The following is a 15,678-nucleotide window of genomic DNA, read 5'->3' as shown; positions in this document are numbered from 1 at the left end:
AAACCGAATTTCGGTCGGCCTCTACCTCAAAGCCACTTGGAGTGTCGAAGGCTCGTTGGCAGGTCACTTGGCAGGTCACGGGACAGACCCACGTTCCATGGGTTGACTGAAATAACTGGCAGATGCATTCTCGGACAAAGGATGTTGTGGATGGCGGGAGTTGGGTCTGTCACTTTCTCTCAGCTAGCCAGAACACCTCCTCTGTCAGTCAGGATCATAGCAAGTGCATCAGTCACAGTACTGAACCTCACCCATTTCCCATTAGCATCAGGAGGGGCGATAATGCCAACCCCAGCTGTAAGAGACATGGGCGGGCGAGTGTGTAAGAGTGTGTCTAATTGTTTCAGTGTGTTACTTTGGGTGGAAATGCCTTTATGTACGTGTTTTGGCAGTAGTTTATTTTATCGTGTGCCATGCCATCCTTAATAAGTGTTTGCTTTGAGTCTCTTAAATGGCCAAATGGGGGCTCTTTATTTATGACAGGAGAGTTTCTGTATGCATTTCTGCATGCGTGTTTGGGTGTGTGTAGGCACCTAAGAACCATATATATTATATACTATACATTTTAAAACATGACTGTTCTATGTCAAAGTTTTACTGACATTGCAACTCACAGCAGAAAAAGGCACAAAGTTCACAGGCTATGCTAAAACATGTATTTCTACGTTTCACAATCAACTTTAATATTGCAAACATATGACTATATCTCACCCTGTACTTCCATCCAAATGTAATCGACAGAGCAGCTCCCATAAATCATCGCGAGGAACACTGCATTCGCATCCTTGGGCCTAGTTGATCGATCAATTGATCGGTCAAGTGGGCATGCACAGCGGCGTGGCCTCAATGCTTGCCCTTCTTCTTGCGGCCCTGCGTGCGGCGCCGCGTCTTTGCTTCGATGATCTGCTGGGACTGTCGCTTGAGTGTGGCCCTGGTCAGGACCTCCGTAGCATCCTCTCCACTCGACTCTTCATCTGTGAAGTTGGCGAGATGTGGCATCACCACTATCAAACATCATCATCCAGTTCGAAAATGATCTGCCTTATTTGATGAGTCAGTCCAGTATGGCTCTCCTCTCACTTTCCCATTGTCCTATATAATCATGTGTCATTGTGGAGAATATAAGTAACAACAGATAAGAAGACAATGATTTACAATCGATCAGCCCCACACGTAAGTGTCTCATCAGCAGTCAGGCTGGCTTGCATCCATGCTGGTGAACTGTCAGATGTTATCGGCATATTGGATCCAGTTCGACAGGGCCAGTGGGTTGTGTAAGAATTTTTTTTTTTAGAGAACATATGAAAGTTAAAGACATGATTAAAACTGTTAACAAAAGTAAGTGGACTTGAGCAGGACACATCGTAAAAGGGACGATGGCTGATGGTCAAGAATAGCGATGGAGTGGCAGCCAATGGAGACGTCCACCAAGGGGATGTCCACCGGGAGATGTAACGATGGAATCCGTGTGCAGGTGATTGGATGGATTGTTACATTGGTTGATTTCTTGAGATGGCTGTGGCTTGGGGAGACCTTCATCCAGCAGTGGATTGACCACAATTGACGATGATGAACAATAGGTGTGGGCTGGGAAAGGGTGGGAAAGGGCAATTGCTGATGGGAAATGTCAAAGTGCGATGCGATAGGCGAGCGAGTGAGCGCAGTCGGAAAGCTGTGGGTGCGGACATACCCTCAAAAATGTCAGCCTTTTTCTTGGATGACGGTAGTTTAATCCGCACGTTGTACGTCGGAAGGTTGCCTTCGATTCTCGTGTAAAACTGCAGGCGCAAATTACACAACACAATCACAAACGGTGATGCTTTTCTCTCAGCTCTTTCTTTCAAGTAAAATTCATCAATTGACAAAAATAAAAAGTGTCTCCGTGCTCAAATGGGCTTCAGGGGTGGTTGATGTTGTTGAATCAGTTATGAAAAAAATCCACATTACCTTGGCAGGGGCCAGTCTTCAAGTTTGAATTTCTCATCATTTACAGAAAGTGCTAGAATGTGTTTAGAGGATACATTATAACTTTTACTTGTCATATTAAAAGATAATTGGGTTTCATGTAAAACAGAATATATTGGCTCAATGTGAAAAGAGGTAGAGCACAGAGTTTGCAAGGGCTGTGGCCAAGGTGAAGCAGACGTGCCGCCGCACCTCTTCATCACCAATTTGCTGCAAGATCTTGGTCAGATCTTGCCCCTCAAGCTCCTTCTTAAGAGCCAGCAGCCTGTGCTCGGCTACGGCCAGCATAGCCACCACCCCTTCATCTCCATCGTAGGAACCGACCTCGGGCAGCTCCTCGTCCTGCACAAACGCGCACGTGGAGAGGGTGTGATGAGAGAACATGAAGACTGAATAAGAGAGAGGTGGCCACGTGGCTCAGAGATCAGAGCGCTCAGCTGGCACCACTGAGATCCGGGGTTTATATCCAGACTTTTGCTACCCGTGATTAAACCGGGTTCTCAAGTTTAGTGAATTTAAGCTATGAGAGTGACAATTTACTGTACACAATAAAACCCCTACAAAGTTTGTATCTGCACCCCATTTGGATATATTTTTAAACACATGAGTTTGACCGTCAGATAACAACCATCACTCTCTGTGGAAGAGCGGGTGGATAGTGCTGCACCCCTCCAAATGTATGGAATAAAGGTCATTGGCCAGTTCGATTCCGGGCCATGGCTAACAGCAGTGTTGTGCGATATCCGGACCGATATTGAGCTTCCTTACCTCTTTATCAACCCGCACTGAGTACCGTGTGTGGTGTAGTATGGTCAAATAGCCCCCAAAACCAACCGGTTGCCTTAATCCAGGAGTGGACAGGTGAAAAACCACGGAGCAACATTGCCCCCTACTGGCAGACGAATACCCATTTGCAGGCTGGTGCCATGTTCACCTTGTCCCACACAGGCACAGCTGCCACTGGAGGGGACCCCCCTTGTATATACTGTAGCAGGGCATTAGAATGGATGGTATGAAATATTTATTTACATGCCCTATAAATGCAAATCCTCATCATAAACCCTTAAAGAAGTTGCACACTGTGCATGTGAGTGCCTGCCGCACCGTCTGGATGTGCTGCAGCTTCTCATAGAGGTGCTCGACACCGGCACGCACGCCGTTCATGAGACGCGTGCTGCGCTCCAACTCCTCCCGGGCCACGTCACGCTTTTTCTCCTCCTCCAGCGCGAGCTGCTCCAGCTCTTGCAGGAGGCGCTCGGCGCTGTGGCCACATCGCAGAGGGGATGGCATCAGGCACACCTCACGGGCAGATCCACACACTACATCCACGAGTGGTAAAATTATAAAAGCAGCCAAACGTGCGAATGCAGAAGCAACGACTGGACCATGGACCACATAGTGAGCCACTGCTCAGTGTCGTAGCTATGGATTATGCGGATGGTTTGACTGGACCGTGGCCTGTGGATCAAAGGTGCCCAGCAGCTGGGCTACAAAGAGGGAGGAAATTGGACAGGTGAGGCCCTATTTCACATCCTTGCACCAGGGCCCATGCCAACTACGCGATGTTACTATGAACTCTGAAAGTTTAAAGAAGCCATGGCAGCAATCCAGCGCACATCAACTTAATTAATTTAGTCATCTGGATGTAGATCGTCTTGTGTGTAAGACACGTCTACAGGGCTGTCCCCATTAGTGTGTGGGCTTTATCCATGTTTTCCAATTCAGCTTTCACATCAACTCAGTAAGGAAGTGGTAAACACCCCAAAAAGGGCCCACCTGACTGTTAACTTGATTAAGGTTTTCATGTGTAATGGACTGTTAAAAGTCGTGCATTTGAATCCGTGTCTTTTTTCTCAAACGAGCAATGGCCGTGGGAAATTGTCAGAAATTCTATATTCACAGGGTGGGCTTTTGGGTCTCCTATTTGGAGGATCACTGTTGAGTTTCCACAATGTGGTACTCACTTTATCAGCCCAGAGTTACAGACTGAGTCAAATAATGACCAAAAATGTTACTTGCACTGAGTGTGGCACCACTGAGATCCTGGGTTCAAATCCAGGTTTCAACCACCTGTGATTAAACCGAGTTCTCAAGTGTCGTGAGTTGATGGTGTCAGGCTGGTTAAAAATCACGATTAAAAAAACCCATGATCTTACAATTTGAGTCTGCACATAACATTTCTAAATTCCAGCTCTGATCATTTATACATTGGATTCACTGTCATTCGATGAGCATTATTATCAGTGGCAGAGTGGGTGGAAAAGTGCTACTTTGTAGTGTGTGGACAAGAGGACACTTGAAGGGATCTTAGAGATAGCTCTGTGATATCCACTTCAGTGGGCCGTTCTCTAACACGAAGGGTTGCACTGCTCTGCGAGAGATCTAAATGGATACTGATAGCATAAGGTAGACAACAAATCTGAATGAAATTGGGGGGGGAGGAGGGGTGAAATTACATTTTTTTTCAACTTGTAATCTCTAAATATTGACAGATTTCAACAACAGATTCCAACCCATTCCCACTCTGCAAACTGCTTCCCCCTCACTCTTACCTCGACAGCTTGGCTTCGCCCGAGTATTTAATCTGCGTGTACTCCTGCTTGAGCTTTTCATGTTGCTCCTTGAGGCGAGCCAGCTCGCGCTTGTTGGAGCTCTTCATCATTTCCAGATCCTCCTGGGTCTTGCCCTGCGACTGGAACCTGCTGACCACCTCCTGCGGTCGGTCACATGGGCACGCGCAGCCGATGAGCCTCATCATGACTCCGCATTGTTTTGTTTTCTTTGCACAGAATACTATGAAAGTTTCATGATTTGCGATGAAAGAATGTGGGGGAACGAGATAGGAAGATGGTGGATATGTCATGAGAGAACAGACACAGAATTTAAGCACTTGGATAAAGAAAATCTCACCAGCCTACCCCCAATGCGATAATGAGATTTTTAAGAAGACGAGGGGGTGGGTGGTCAGCACCACGCCCGGCCAACTTTGTCCCCCCAGTGGCGATGTTCACACACCACACCAGTTACTCGTTTGAGGCTGTGTCGACTTAGGGGAGGCCCAGGACCGGTTGAAATAATCGTCACCGGTGGTGGCCGTGAGCGGGAATTGAACTCGGGTCGCCGGGTTCGTAGCGCAGCGCACTAAGCACTACGCGTGCACAGGTCACATGACAGATGTGACGTCACAGCTGACTTGCCGTGCAAAATATATGCATTATTGTGCTCTCCCCCCCCCCCCAAAAAAAGTCTATTTTTATAATTTTTGCATGGTGTACAGTCTGGAAAGTACCCACATGGCAATTTTTTCAGTTTGTTGCATGTCGGGAAGTACGCTAAACAGACACACATAATCACAAATTTCCCATTTATATATATAGATTACAGCAGTGACCAGTGATTAACACATCCGATTATGCATAGCAATGAGATGAATCAGTCAGCAATGTCCAGGTGATATAGCAACATCCAGCCACTTTTTAATCAGAGTGATAATTGCGGTGTGGTGGTGTTGTGGTGCAGTGCCACTGTGGTTCGGCCTTAGTTGCGGTACCATGGCACAGTGAGATGACTGTTGTGCCGCGGTTGCGGTTTATTGGTTCAGTGCTACAGCAGTGGTACTGTGGTGGTGGCCTTATGATGTAGTGCCACGTTGTACCACGTAGATGTGCACTGTTGCGGTGCAGTCAAATTGTTGCGGTGGTGTAGCGGGTGCAGTGCCATCGTGGCTGCAGTGTAGTGATTGTGGAGTCGTGGTTTTGTGGTGTCTTGGTTGTGGTATTAAAGGCGCCGTGCCCCCTCGGTGAGCAGCGTCACGTTGGCGCTGTACCTTTGTGTCGGACACACCGGTCGCCTCCTTGATGCGCTGGAAGGCCTCCTCGTAGGACCTGATCTTGCGCTCCTGCTCCTCGGCGGCCGTGGCAGCGCGCTGCGTCTCTGATGCCGGCTCCTCCTGCGGGATGAGGGCTCGCTGAGGTCGCCACGCACACAAAATCAAAGAAAAAGATCCGCCATATAGCTTTGACAGACTGTTGGGGCAAGTGCTGTTAGAGAGCACCTATTAGGGCCAGCACGGCACACGAGGGGGTGGGTGGCCTGCACCACGCCCAGCCGAATTTTGTCTCCCTGGTGGCCATGTTTACACATAGCACCATGTACTAATTAACACGTGTGCACAGACACACGCACGTGCAAAATGCACGCATTGACACATGCAATCACACACAAACGCAATCATAAACACAATAATACATGCGCGCACACACACGGCACGGACACACATTCACACACAGACACACACGGAAGTGAACACACATGCACACGCATGCACACATACACATGCACACACGCGTGATCACGCACATATGAGAAATATTAATATGTACAAGTGTACAACTCGGGTCGCTGGGTTCATGCAGTGCGCTAATCACTACACCAGCACTTTACCCTCAGGTGTCAGTGTAGTTCTAGCTAACACGGGTTTGTCAGGGTCATGCGAGTGTTAGTGCTACTCTAGGTCAGGGTTTTTGTTGTGTGTAGAATACTAACTGATAGTGTATTGGTTAACGTACTGCACTACAATTCCTGGCCATGCTTAACATTGGTGGCGAATATCTTAACCGGCCCTCTGCCTCCCTTAAACGAGTATCTGACGCAGTGTGACAAAGGTGGCTCGTGCGTGGAGCTGGACACAAAATCCTCTTGTGCCGCCGGTCCAGCCTTCATAGGTGCTCGCCAACTGCACTTGACCCAGCAGGATTTTAAGGCTACACGGGGCACCGTTGTCTTTGCCTGTGTAAAGTGAACCAGGATCGTCAAGCGGGCCACTCGCCTCACCTTGCGGTCGAACAGCATTCTGGTGCGCTCTTCCACCTGCCGCTTGTACTCGGCGAGCGTCCGCTCGCGCTCGCGACGCTCCTTTGCCACCGACTCCTCCTGCTGCTGCAGCTCCAACTGTGGTCAGCGGTCACACGCACAGCACTTTACATGCAACAACAAGTACAACCTTAACAAATGTTGTTATTTACCAGGTAAAGCTCGCTGAGCTATTAGCTCTTTTTCATAAGTGAGCTGGGAAATTTTTCGCAGCCATTTCATCTAAACACATGTTTATAAATGTGGAGGGAAGAAACGGAGGGCCCGGAAAAAATATCCACTCGACTACAGGGAGAACATGCAAACTCCAAATATACAGGAGTCAGGGTCAGGATCGAACCCACGAGTTCTGCAAACCAGGCGAAGGAGATAACATCTCGCCACGTAGGACTATATGGGAGGGAGAGAAGTTAGTTAGCTGAGTGGTCAGTGAGGGAGGATAGTGAGTTAGATGAGGGAGGGCAGTGAGTTAGGTGAAGGAGGGTGGTGAGAAGGTCAGTGACAGAATTGACAGAGGTCAGAGAGTGATGTGAGGGAGGGCACTATCCAGGGTTGTGTAAGTGCAGCCCTCTGAAGCATTTGCTGTTTGGTACCTCCCATTTAACCAACTTAAAAATGTACTATTTTGTTTTGGATATAAAATTTTGGCAAATACCTAATTAGATATTCAGTGCAATAGTAAAAACTTGCTACTCAATACACCAGTTTTTATTGTATTTTTTTCTTTCATTTAACTCCAATTTTTCTATCAGGTGTCTTTTCTCGAGACGAGAATCAATTCAGAACACTCGCAGAGTGATACAACCCCCAGTGTTAGTGAAGCGGACACCAAAGCACTTTCTTCTAAAATTAATGATCCGGTAAAACCCAGATGTGAACCCAATATCTAAATAATAATTTACATTTATTTGTAAGGCGCCTTCCACTAATGTCTCAAGGCGTCTTGAAACATCAGAATCTTAGCGATTCAGGGTTTGGCGCTCTGACCTCTGAGGTACCCGGCCACTTCCCGTTGCCACACTTATCATTACAATTCATGAAAATGGATAACCTGTGAATATATATTATACATATAAATACAAACTGATACTCTCCAAACTAACTCACAATTCGATGCAAAGCTGTTGAATCTTTATAACTTCACTTATAATTGCATTTCACATCTATCCTTCTGATTATATATTCATGCAAGTGACCCTATATCTGTGTAATGTTTCTGTAAGTTTATTGTAATTTTAATATAAGTCTAAAAATAATCTGTGCGAGCCGAATTATGTTACAAGGAATGTATTACTTAACATTGATTTATATTCGTGAAATTGTTTTTAATTATCACAGTTGTTTTTGGTCCGATTTATACCTGCCTCATTTGTTTATTTTATTTTTGTTTTTTGTCAATTTGGTGTGGCCCATGTCACTCTTACAAATGAGACTTACCCTGGTCTCTTGAGTTCTCAGCTGGTTACACAAATAAACTTAAAACACTCTCACAAATATTCCCCATATAGCCTTAACAGTGCTGTTAGGCGAGCATCTATGAAGGCCAGAATGGCACACGAGGGGGTGAGCGGCCAGGACCACACCCGGCCGCCTTTGTCTCCCCAGTGGTGATGTTAACACATTGCACCAGGTACTCATTGGAGACCGAGTCGACCCAGTGGAGGCCCAGGACCGGTTCAGAAAATCGTCACTGGTGTTGGCCGTGGCCGGGAATTGAACTCAGATCGCCGGGTTCACAAGTATGCACTTTTAAATCTCGATTTAAAACGAATTTCTTGAGAACTGCTTTTTATGTTTAGCTTGTTGTCCTTTCACCGCACTTCCGGTGAGCACAGTTGGCTACATACCGCTCCCCACACTCGCACACTCTCACACTTGTGCAGCTGTCACCTTGGCCGTGTCCCGCGCAAGCTGCGCTTCCTTCTCCATGGCCTGCAGGTGCTCCAACTGCTGCCGCTGCTGCAGGATCTGGGCCTCGAGGCCGTCGAGGACCGTGGGGAAGTTGAGGCGCTCCTGCTGCAGGTGCCCGCGGATGCGCATGTACACGCCCGCCACGCGTTCCGCCTCAGCGCACTTCATGCGCGCCTTCTCCAGTCGGTTCTCCAGCATGCGCAGGTCCTGCAGCGGGGACCGCGGCAGTAGCGGTTTGAGATCAAGAAGAAAAGACTTCCATCCCCGCAGAGGCGGAGCAAGAAGAATGACATTGGGTACTACTGTCCCTAACCGTAGACCCTAATCATGAACTTAACCTGCACCCCGGAATCCTAACTTTAAACCCTACCATTAATTCTTACCCATAGCCAAAGCCACAACCTTAACCGTTATTGACTACAAAATAAGATAAGATAACCACTAACCACTTAACACTACCCCTAACCACAAAACACATCCTAAGTTTAACCCATAAATGCTATCCAGAATGCAAACCCCTGATCCTAAACCAAAATCCTAAGACCTTAACCCTATGCCTAACCATAACCCTAACTTGAATCCCTGAACCCTAATCCTAACTTTAACCCCTTAACTCTAACTACAGAAGCAGTTATCCTTCAAAATTCAGAATCTGAAAATGACAAGGAAGGTTTGTGATTGAATAAAAATGGAGACTCAGTTTCCTTCTACGGAACAGTACTACCAATCCAGGTTTCAGAAGAGCTGTTCCGGTGTCACACAGCATTTCTTAAAAACTGGATTTAGTCCCAGTTTAATATTTTCTGGCTTCCAAGTTTCACTCCAAATAGAGGTGAGGCGACCCAAGCGTTGGGGCGAGTAGTGGGCAAGGACAATGTCAGAGAGACATTGGGCGCTGCGATGGATATTAACTCCCTCGCCTCGTATGCAGGATGTCGTGGGTTTGATCCCGACCCTTGACGCCTGTATATTCGGAGTTCCCTCTACATCTAGAAATATAAGTTTAGATTATTTGGCTGCTATAAGTGTCCACATGATAAGCCACAGCTATCATTCGTGACCATGTCGCTATATAGCTCAGTGGGCCTGACCTGTAAAATACATGTTTAAAACCTTGAAATAGTTTAAGAGCTAGGATGCTCACTCTTTGGGCAGGGCTAGTGTTTTAGTGTTCGAGGAAGGGGGTGTATATACCTCACTTATTAAGTATACAGTAGTACAAGTGTGAGCACAGCAGACATGGGCCTAGCATTGCCGTTGCTTAAAAGCCATACACATAAGTGTGCGAGCGACCCCTAGCCGCTGTATTTAGAGCACAGGATAACCACTTCACAGCAAGTGGTGGGGCCAGCCCTATCTTGCACATGTTTACTCGGGGCTAGATTGTTTTCACATATGAGTAAGCGGCCGTTGCAAAATTGCTTTTTAGCAAGTGCAAAACGAAAAGAAAACCGTGTATGAACCTTGAAATGTGCGTACAAGTATTGTAAATGTATTTTCATTTTTTTACACACGTAAAAACATTCTTTACTGGTCGAACCCAGATTCAGCAGCCCCTCAGGACCAGCCACCACCAGTTTTACAGTACAGTACTAAACTGTGACTGCCCAGCATGTAGCATTTCTGCACAGCATGGAGTTAACAACAGGTCACCATTGCTTCTCGTGCTGTTCAGTTTTTCATCTTTGGAAGCATTCCCTGGAATAATAAAAAATAACCCCTTCTCTGTGGGACGTGCTACACCCGCTCACGTTTATTTCGAGGAACACTACCCTCTGTTTGTTTAACACGTAGACTTTCGCGACCAATCATCCATAATATAGGTTTTTTTTAGTTAGATCGCGTAAATATATAAATGTGTCGTTAAACCCGCCACCACCCGACACAGCCAATTAGTAAGGTTTGGAACGTAAACAGAACATGCCAATTCGTTACGAGTACAGCACACCGATGTGTTGGAGGGCCAAGCCACAACATTTACAATCTGAGTACGACGTTTCGCCAGTAATTACAACTAGCTTCATCAGACGACAGCCAGATTTATGGAGAAGTCCTCCTGTTTCGTTCCTCAAATAGAGGGGTAGATGTGGAGACAACGCTTGTGCGCTCTTCTTATGTGAAGTGGGGGGGGGGGGCTTAATGAATGCATATAAATGACTGGGTATCCTGTTCCGTTTGAGTTATTATTTATAGTAATCAACGTACTTTATGCATGCGCATTATGCGAACCCATTGTTATTGTACTTCCCGTCGGTTGTCTGTACTAAAATATTTTCAGTTAACTTTTCAGTTTTTTCGTTTTTTGGCATGCACATCGTCGCCACCTTGGCCTGCTCGGAGTTCCCGGAGTGCGTGGCCTCCTCGCGGGAGGTCTCGGCTTGCAGGAGGTCGCGATGAGCCTGCAGTTCCTGGAGACGGCGTTCGCGCTGCTCCGTCTCGTGGTGCAGCGCGTTGAGACGCTTAATGCGCTCGCACACCCTCTGGTCCAGCATCTCCACTGCCGCCTGAGAGACGGACAAGAGATAGAGGGGGCAGAGGCACAAAAACGCAGAAAGAGAGAGGGACAAAGAGAGAGAGAGGGGGAACATGACAACCGAGGGGAGGCCCAGGACTGGTTTATATATCACTCGCCACTGATGTTAGCTTTGGCCGGCGCCAGAACCAGGAATCAAACCTAGCTTGCCGGCTTTGTAGAGCAGTAGGCGAACCACTATGCTGATGCTCCACATGCACACGGGGAAATTAAGACAAAATTTTTTGCTTTTTCAATTTTGGTTATTCTCCTTTGGTGTGTAAATTTCCCATGTTGTGTTGATTTTGAACATCGTAATGGGTCTGCAATCACATCCTTACTGAGTAATTATCTCAAATGCCGCTTTGGTGACTCGATATGTGCCTTGAGATGTACTGCATGGGATGGGTGGTATAAATAACAAATGGCGGTGACACGTGCACGTGCAACAATGCTGATGCGCGTCCACGCACGACGGCACGACCGTATCGGCAGACACAGAGCAAAGTGTGGCTGGACCCACCTGGCCCGTCTTGTTCTTCATGACCGCCTTCTCCGCCTGGTGGTTCTGGAACGCCTCGTTGATGACCTGCTCATCTCCCTGACATCGGACGACAAAGCACCGCTTTACTCACGTACGCATAAAAACCCTTTTGTCAATGAGGGCCTCCCCACGCGGGTACAGGGCGTGAGGTTTACATGATCGTCGTTCACCTCACCGGTGATTGCGGGTTGGTGAAGGTGGGAAAACACAGGATACGATGGTAGAGAATCACGGTACAGGACAATGCATATTGTTGCAACGCCCTTGGCTGCCCAAAGCACGGCACAGCCCCACGGCCGCATATGACAACCTGGAGTGCTTGGTGGTCACCTACCCAAACACTGTGCATATTCTATCCTGCTTAGCTTTAGAAGGGGTGAATTCCAGCTGAAATGGTCATAGGCATTACTTACGCAGGATACATCACATAGACAAGGGTTTCTCAAACGTCAGTCCTCACTACACGCCTCAGTGCGTGGCTCCGAGTTTAGCAACTTACTTCAGTTCAAGTAAAAATTACAATCGAAATACACCTGGTGATTGCGAAAAACATGTTCCACGTGCCAAAGAGAACTGATTAATGCAATTAACCTAATTCACGCGGGATACACACGATGTCTAACTTAATTTAAATCAGCGCTTTCTACGCCACCAGGGGCTATTGTATAGAAATAATGAGGTGCGTGCAAGGTATAACGAGTGTGTGTGTAAACCGAGAAGTTTGGTAAACACAGCCCTGACCGTTGCGAATCACGAAGAGTGAGAAACACCACTATGGACTCGCCCCTGCCTGCTTCTCTCCCCTCTCATCTCACTCTACTCCCCTCCACGCACTCTCCTACCTCTCCCCTCTCATCTCACTCCACTCCCATCCACGCACTCTCCTACCTCTCCGCTCTCATCTCACTCCACTCCCATCCACGCACTCTCCTACCTCTCCCCTCCACGCACTCCAGCAACTGAAGCTGTCTATTGGATCCACATTGTGAACCTTCAGTTTAACACGTAGGCTTTCGCGACCAATATCATCCATAACGGCGTTTTTTTTGGGGTGAGATCGCGTAAACATATAAATGTGTCGTTAAAACCCGCCGCCAACCGACACAGCCAGCTAGTGAGGTATGTTACGAATTGGCATGTTGTGTTTACGTGACAACCCTTACTGGTCGGCTGCGTCGGGTGGTGTCGGGATTTAACGGCACATTTATATATTTACGCGATATAACCCAAAAAAAATACCTCTTATGGATTGTGAGCCTTGGCTCCGTGGGAGGGTTGTTCAATTTCCTCTGCTACCGTCAAAGTCTAGAACTCCCTTCCTCTACCCATCCACGATGTCACATCTCTGCACCTTTTCAAGTCCAGGCTCAAGACCTTCCTCGTTTCCTCTGCCCTCGAGTGACTGCCTCTCCATATCACATTAACATACTCACTATTTCCGTATATCATGTTATAAGATCCGGTCGCGTTTAGGCGATATGGTGCCGTCGATAAATGACGTCACTCGATTTTGGACGATTTTTGACCCCCCTCCCCCCCCCGTCGTCACACGGCGTCACAAAAAGTCAGACCCCCCCACAAATGTGACATCACAAAGCTCTGCCCCCCACCAAAAAATATATATATAAAACATGCTACAAATCGCTTTAAATTAGTCATTGTAGTGCGTATTTAATGTGGCGCTGCACTCTGATGTTGTAGAAGAAAACATTTATTAAAAAGTCTATTTAATTAAGTAGAACGTGTCGTCTATATTTATTTAAAGTTGCGCATTTTGATGTGACGTCACATTTCTCAAACCCCGCCCCCGGCCCTCGTCACGCATCGTCACAAATGTCTGACCCCCCCTCCCCCCCCCAAGTGCGTGACGTCATTAATGGACGGCCCCTATGTTAATCCGAATTGTATCGTGAATTGTGTTATATTGGCAACGGAAACGCGTGAATTGTATGCGTCATTCAGGGTGTTATCACTGCGCCGACAATGCGTGCGTTGTGTCCGGGCCCTGTTTACTGCGATGGAGGTGGCCAGCTTGCGGTGCAGCTGTTTGTTCTCCTGGCGAATGTGCGAGATGGTCTCTCGGTTCTTCTTGATGGTGCTCTGAGAGCTCTCGTAGTACGCCTTGCGCTCACCGTCTGCGGGTCGATAGCCGTCAGTCACACACAAAGGTCAAAGATTCCCCCGTGTTAGCTTTAACTTTGCTGGGTTTTTTTTTCCCCTGGATTTTTTTTCTGTCGCGCGTAGTCACTTTAAGATGTCTCTTGTTCCTGTTATAGTTTGTTGCGGTTACACCCGAATCAAGAGCCGAATGGCTCACAGGGCTATTCCTAATAAATGAAATGACAAAAAAAATGCAATGTAAGCAGCCACCACGGATCGCCGAGAGAATTCGTTCTTGTTTTTCGTGGTGATGGGTGGTGGTGATGTTTGGTGGTGGTGGTGGTGGAGCTGTGTGGATCGTGCATTGAGCTGTGAACTCGGCGAGATCTGAGCTCAGTTGGCGGCCACGGCTGACAATCAGTGGTTCAGCAATCGCGTCTCGCTCCGGCACACGAGCTGAACTCACGGTGTTTTCGTGAGACACCGGGAGGATTGTTGTTGTTGTTGGAGGAGCGTGCTGGCCTGCCACTAACCGGACATCTGTGAAAAAGAGCTTTATAGCTCATAGGATTCCTCCATTATGAACACTGATTCTGATTCTGAACATGGGATTGGTGGGGCGGGGGGAGGGGGCACAATATTATAGGTGTCATCGTAATCGTTACCACCACCACTATCTTCATCATCATCATCCTCATCAGCCATGACCTATCCACTGCTGGATGAAGGCCTCCCCCAAATCCGCCCGCCATCCGTCACGATTCTCAACTGCAGTGTTGACTGAAACAAAGCGAACTCAACAAAGTTGCACGCAACAAACGTGTGTCCGTAACGACCAGTTCGTGCGCATGTATATTTGCTTCTAAATGTATATTTTATTAAGTGAAGTGTGTACGATTACACAGTGGAATTTAACAACACCGCATACATTCGACACGTACTGTACGGCTGTTCGTTTGGAGTACAGTAAACGGTTGCCATGGTTATTTGGGAATGTTTTATTTATATTTTTGGTTCTTTCGGTAAAGTCACGTAGAAGGGAAACAATAAAATAATACTTTTTTATTGTTTTATATTTTTATTATTTTATTGTTTCCCTTCTACGTAACTTTACCGAAAGAACCAGGAATATGAATCCCTGCAGTCGCGAAAGCTTTAAATCAAAATTTAATGTTTTATTTATTTATCCCAATACGTTAATGTTGTAAACAAACGCTGTAATGTATATTTTATCCATTTAATAAACAAAAACGCCGAAGCTTTAGTGTAAGATAAACAAACCTGTCAACCCCTTATCAGTTCCCTAGCTTATTACAGACTAATTCAGACATTATTGGTCACCCCGTGCCCCTTATAAATCTCAACGTTCATCCTACAAAGTCCCATCACAAGTAGAGAAACACAAATACACAAACACAATGTGTGCCCGTACTGAGACGGCTGTACGTCGTGTGCACCTGAAAACTCAATTTCCCTGTACAAGAATACGAACTAAACTGTATGGGCTGACAGTTATGGATAAATGTTTAAATGCGCGCTAAGTGTTGGTGTGTATTTGTTGATTTTACCCACCGAGGAGTTGGATTTTCTTGTGTAGGTCGCTGATTTGCTCGTGAACCGGCGGCTTCACGACGTCTTTGACGATCGGCATGTTTTAAAGATGTAGTTATTACTCGATCATGAGCGGCCACTGCGAACGTCCTATGAAGATCGATTCGCTACTGGTCTCGTGTTGTGTTTACAGCCGTCGCCATGGAGACCGCGGCGCATGCGC

The 15,678-nt window shown here is 47.0% G+C and overlaps 1 protein-coding gene across 2 annotated transcripts; it reads right to left on the bottom strand.

Annotated features, from left to right (window-relative positions):
* Positions 1 to 447: 447 nt before the first annotated feature.
* Positions 448 to 15,678, bottom strand: ODAD3 (outer dynein arm docking complex subunit 3). 2 transcript variants are annotated; one of them, XM_032957946.2, is made up of 12 exons: positions 15,477 to 15,678; positions 13,818 to 13,939; positions 11,784 to 11,861; positions 11,073 to 11,252; positions 8,728 to 8,955; positions 6,799 to 6,915; positions 5,792 to 5,914; positions 4,518 to 4,678; positions 3,070 to 3,226; positions 2,158 to 2,307; positions 1,691 to 1,778; positions 448 to 974 (listed from the first exon to the last, which is right to left on the bottom strand). In XM_032957946.2, exons 1-12 carry the CDS (start codon positions 15,553 to 15,555, stop codon positions 844 to 846), a joined length of 1,614 nt encoding a protein of 537 aa, XP_032813837.2. In that variant the 5' UTR covers positions 15,556 to 15,678; the 3' UTR covers positions 448 to 843. The 2 variants fall into 2 exon arrangements, with proteins under 2 accessions (XP_032813837.2, XP_032813836.2); XM_032957945.2 differs by having other exon boundaries at positions 5,792 to 5,932; positions 15,477 to 15,677.

The sequence above is a fragment of the Petromyzon marinus genome, chromosome 21 (genome assembly GCF_048934315.1).
Source record: "Petromyzon marinus isolate PM22_M1 ecotype Great Lakes invasive population chromosome 21, UKy_Petmar_22M1.pri1.0, whole genome shotgun sequence".
Classification (NCBI taxonomy): domain Eukaryota; kingdom Metazoa; phylum Chordata; class Hyperoartia; order Petromyzontiformes; family Petromyzontidae; genus Petromyzon; species Petromyzon marinus.
This window is presented reverse-complemented; position numbering and strand designations above follow the sequence as displayed.

Bases quoted from the DNA above. Each gene is read 5' to 3' on its own strand.
- ODAD3 (XM_032957945.2), bottom strand. From the start codon at position 15,555: ATGCCGATCGTCAAAGACGTCGTGAAGCCGCCGGTTCACGAGCAAATC. The intron at 5,933-6,798 runs GTGAGGCGAGTG...TGGCGACCTCAG, and splicing joins GAATGCTGTTCGACCGCAAG to CGAGCCCTCATCCCGCAGGA. The intron at 2,308-3,069 runs GTGCGGCAGGCA...GCGTTTGTGCAG, and splicing joins AGCTGCAGCACATCCAGACG to GACGAGGAGCTGCCCGAGGT.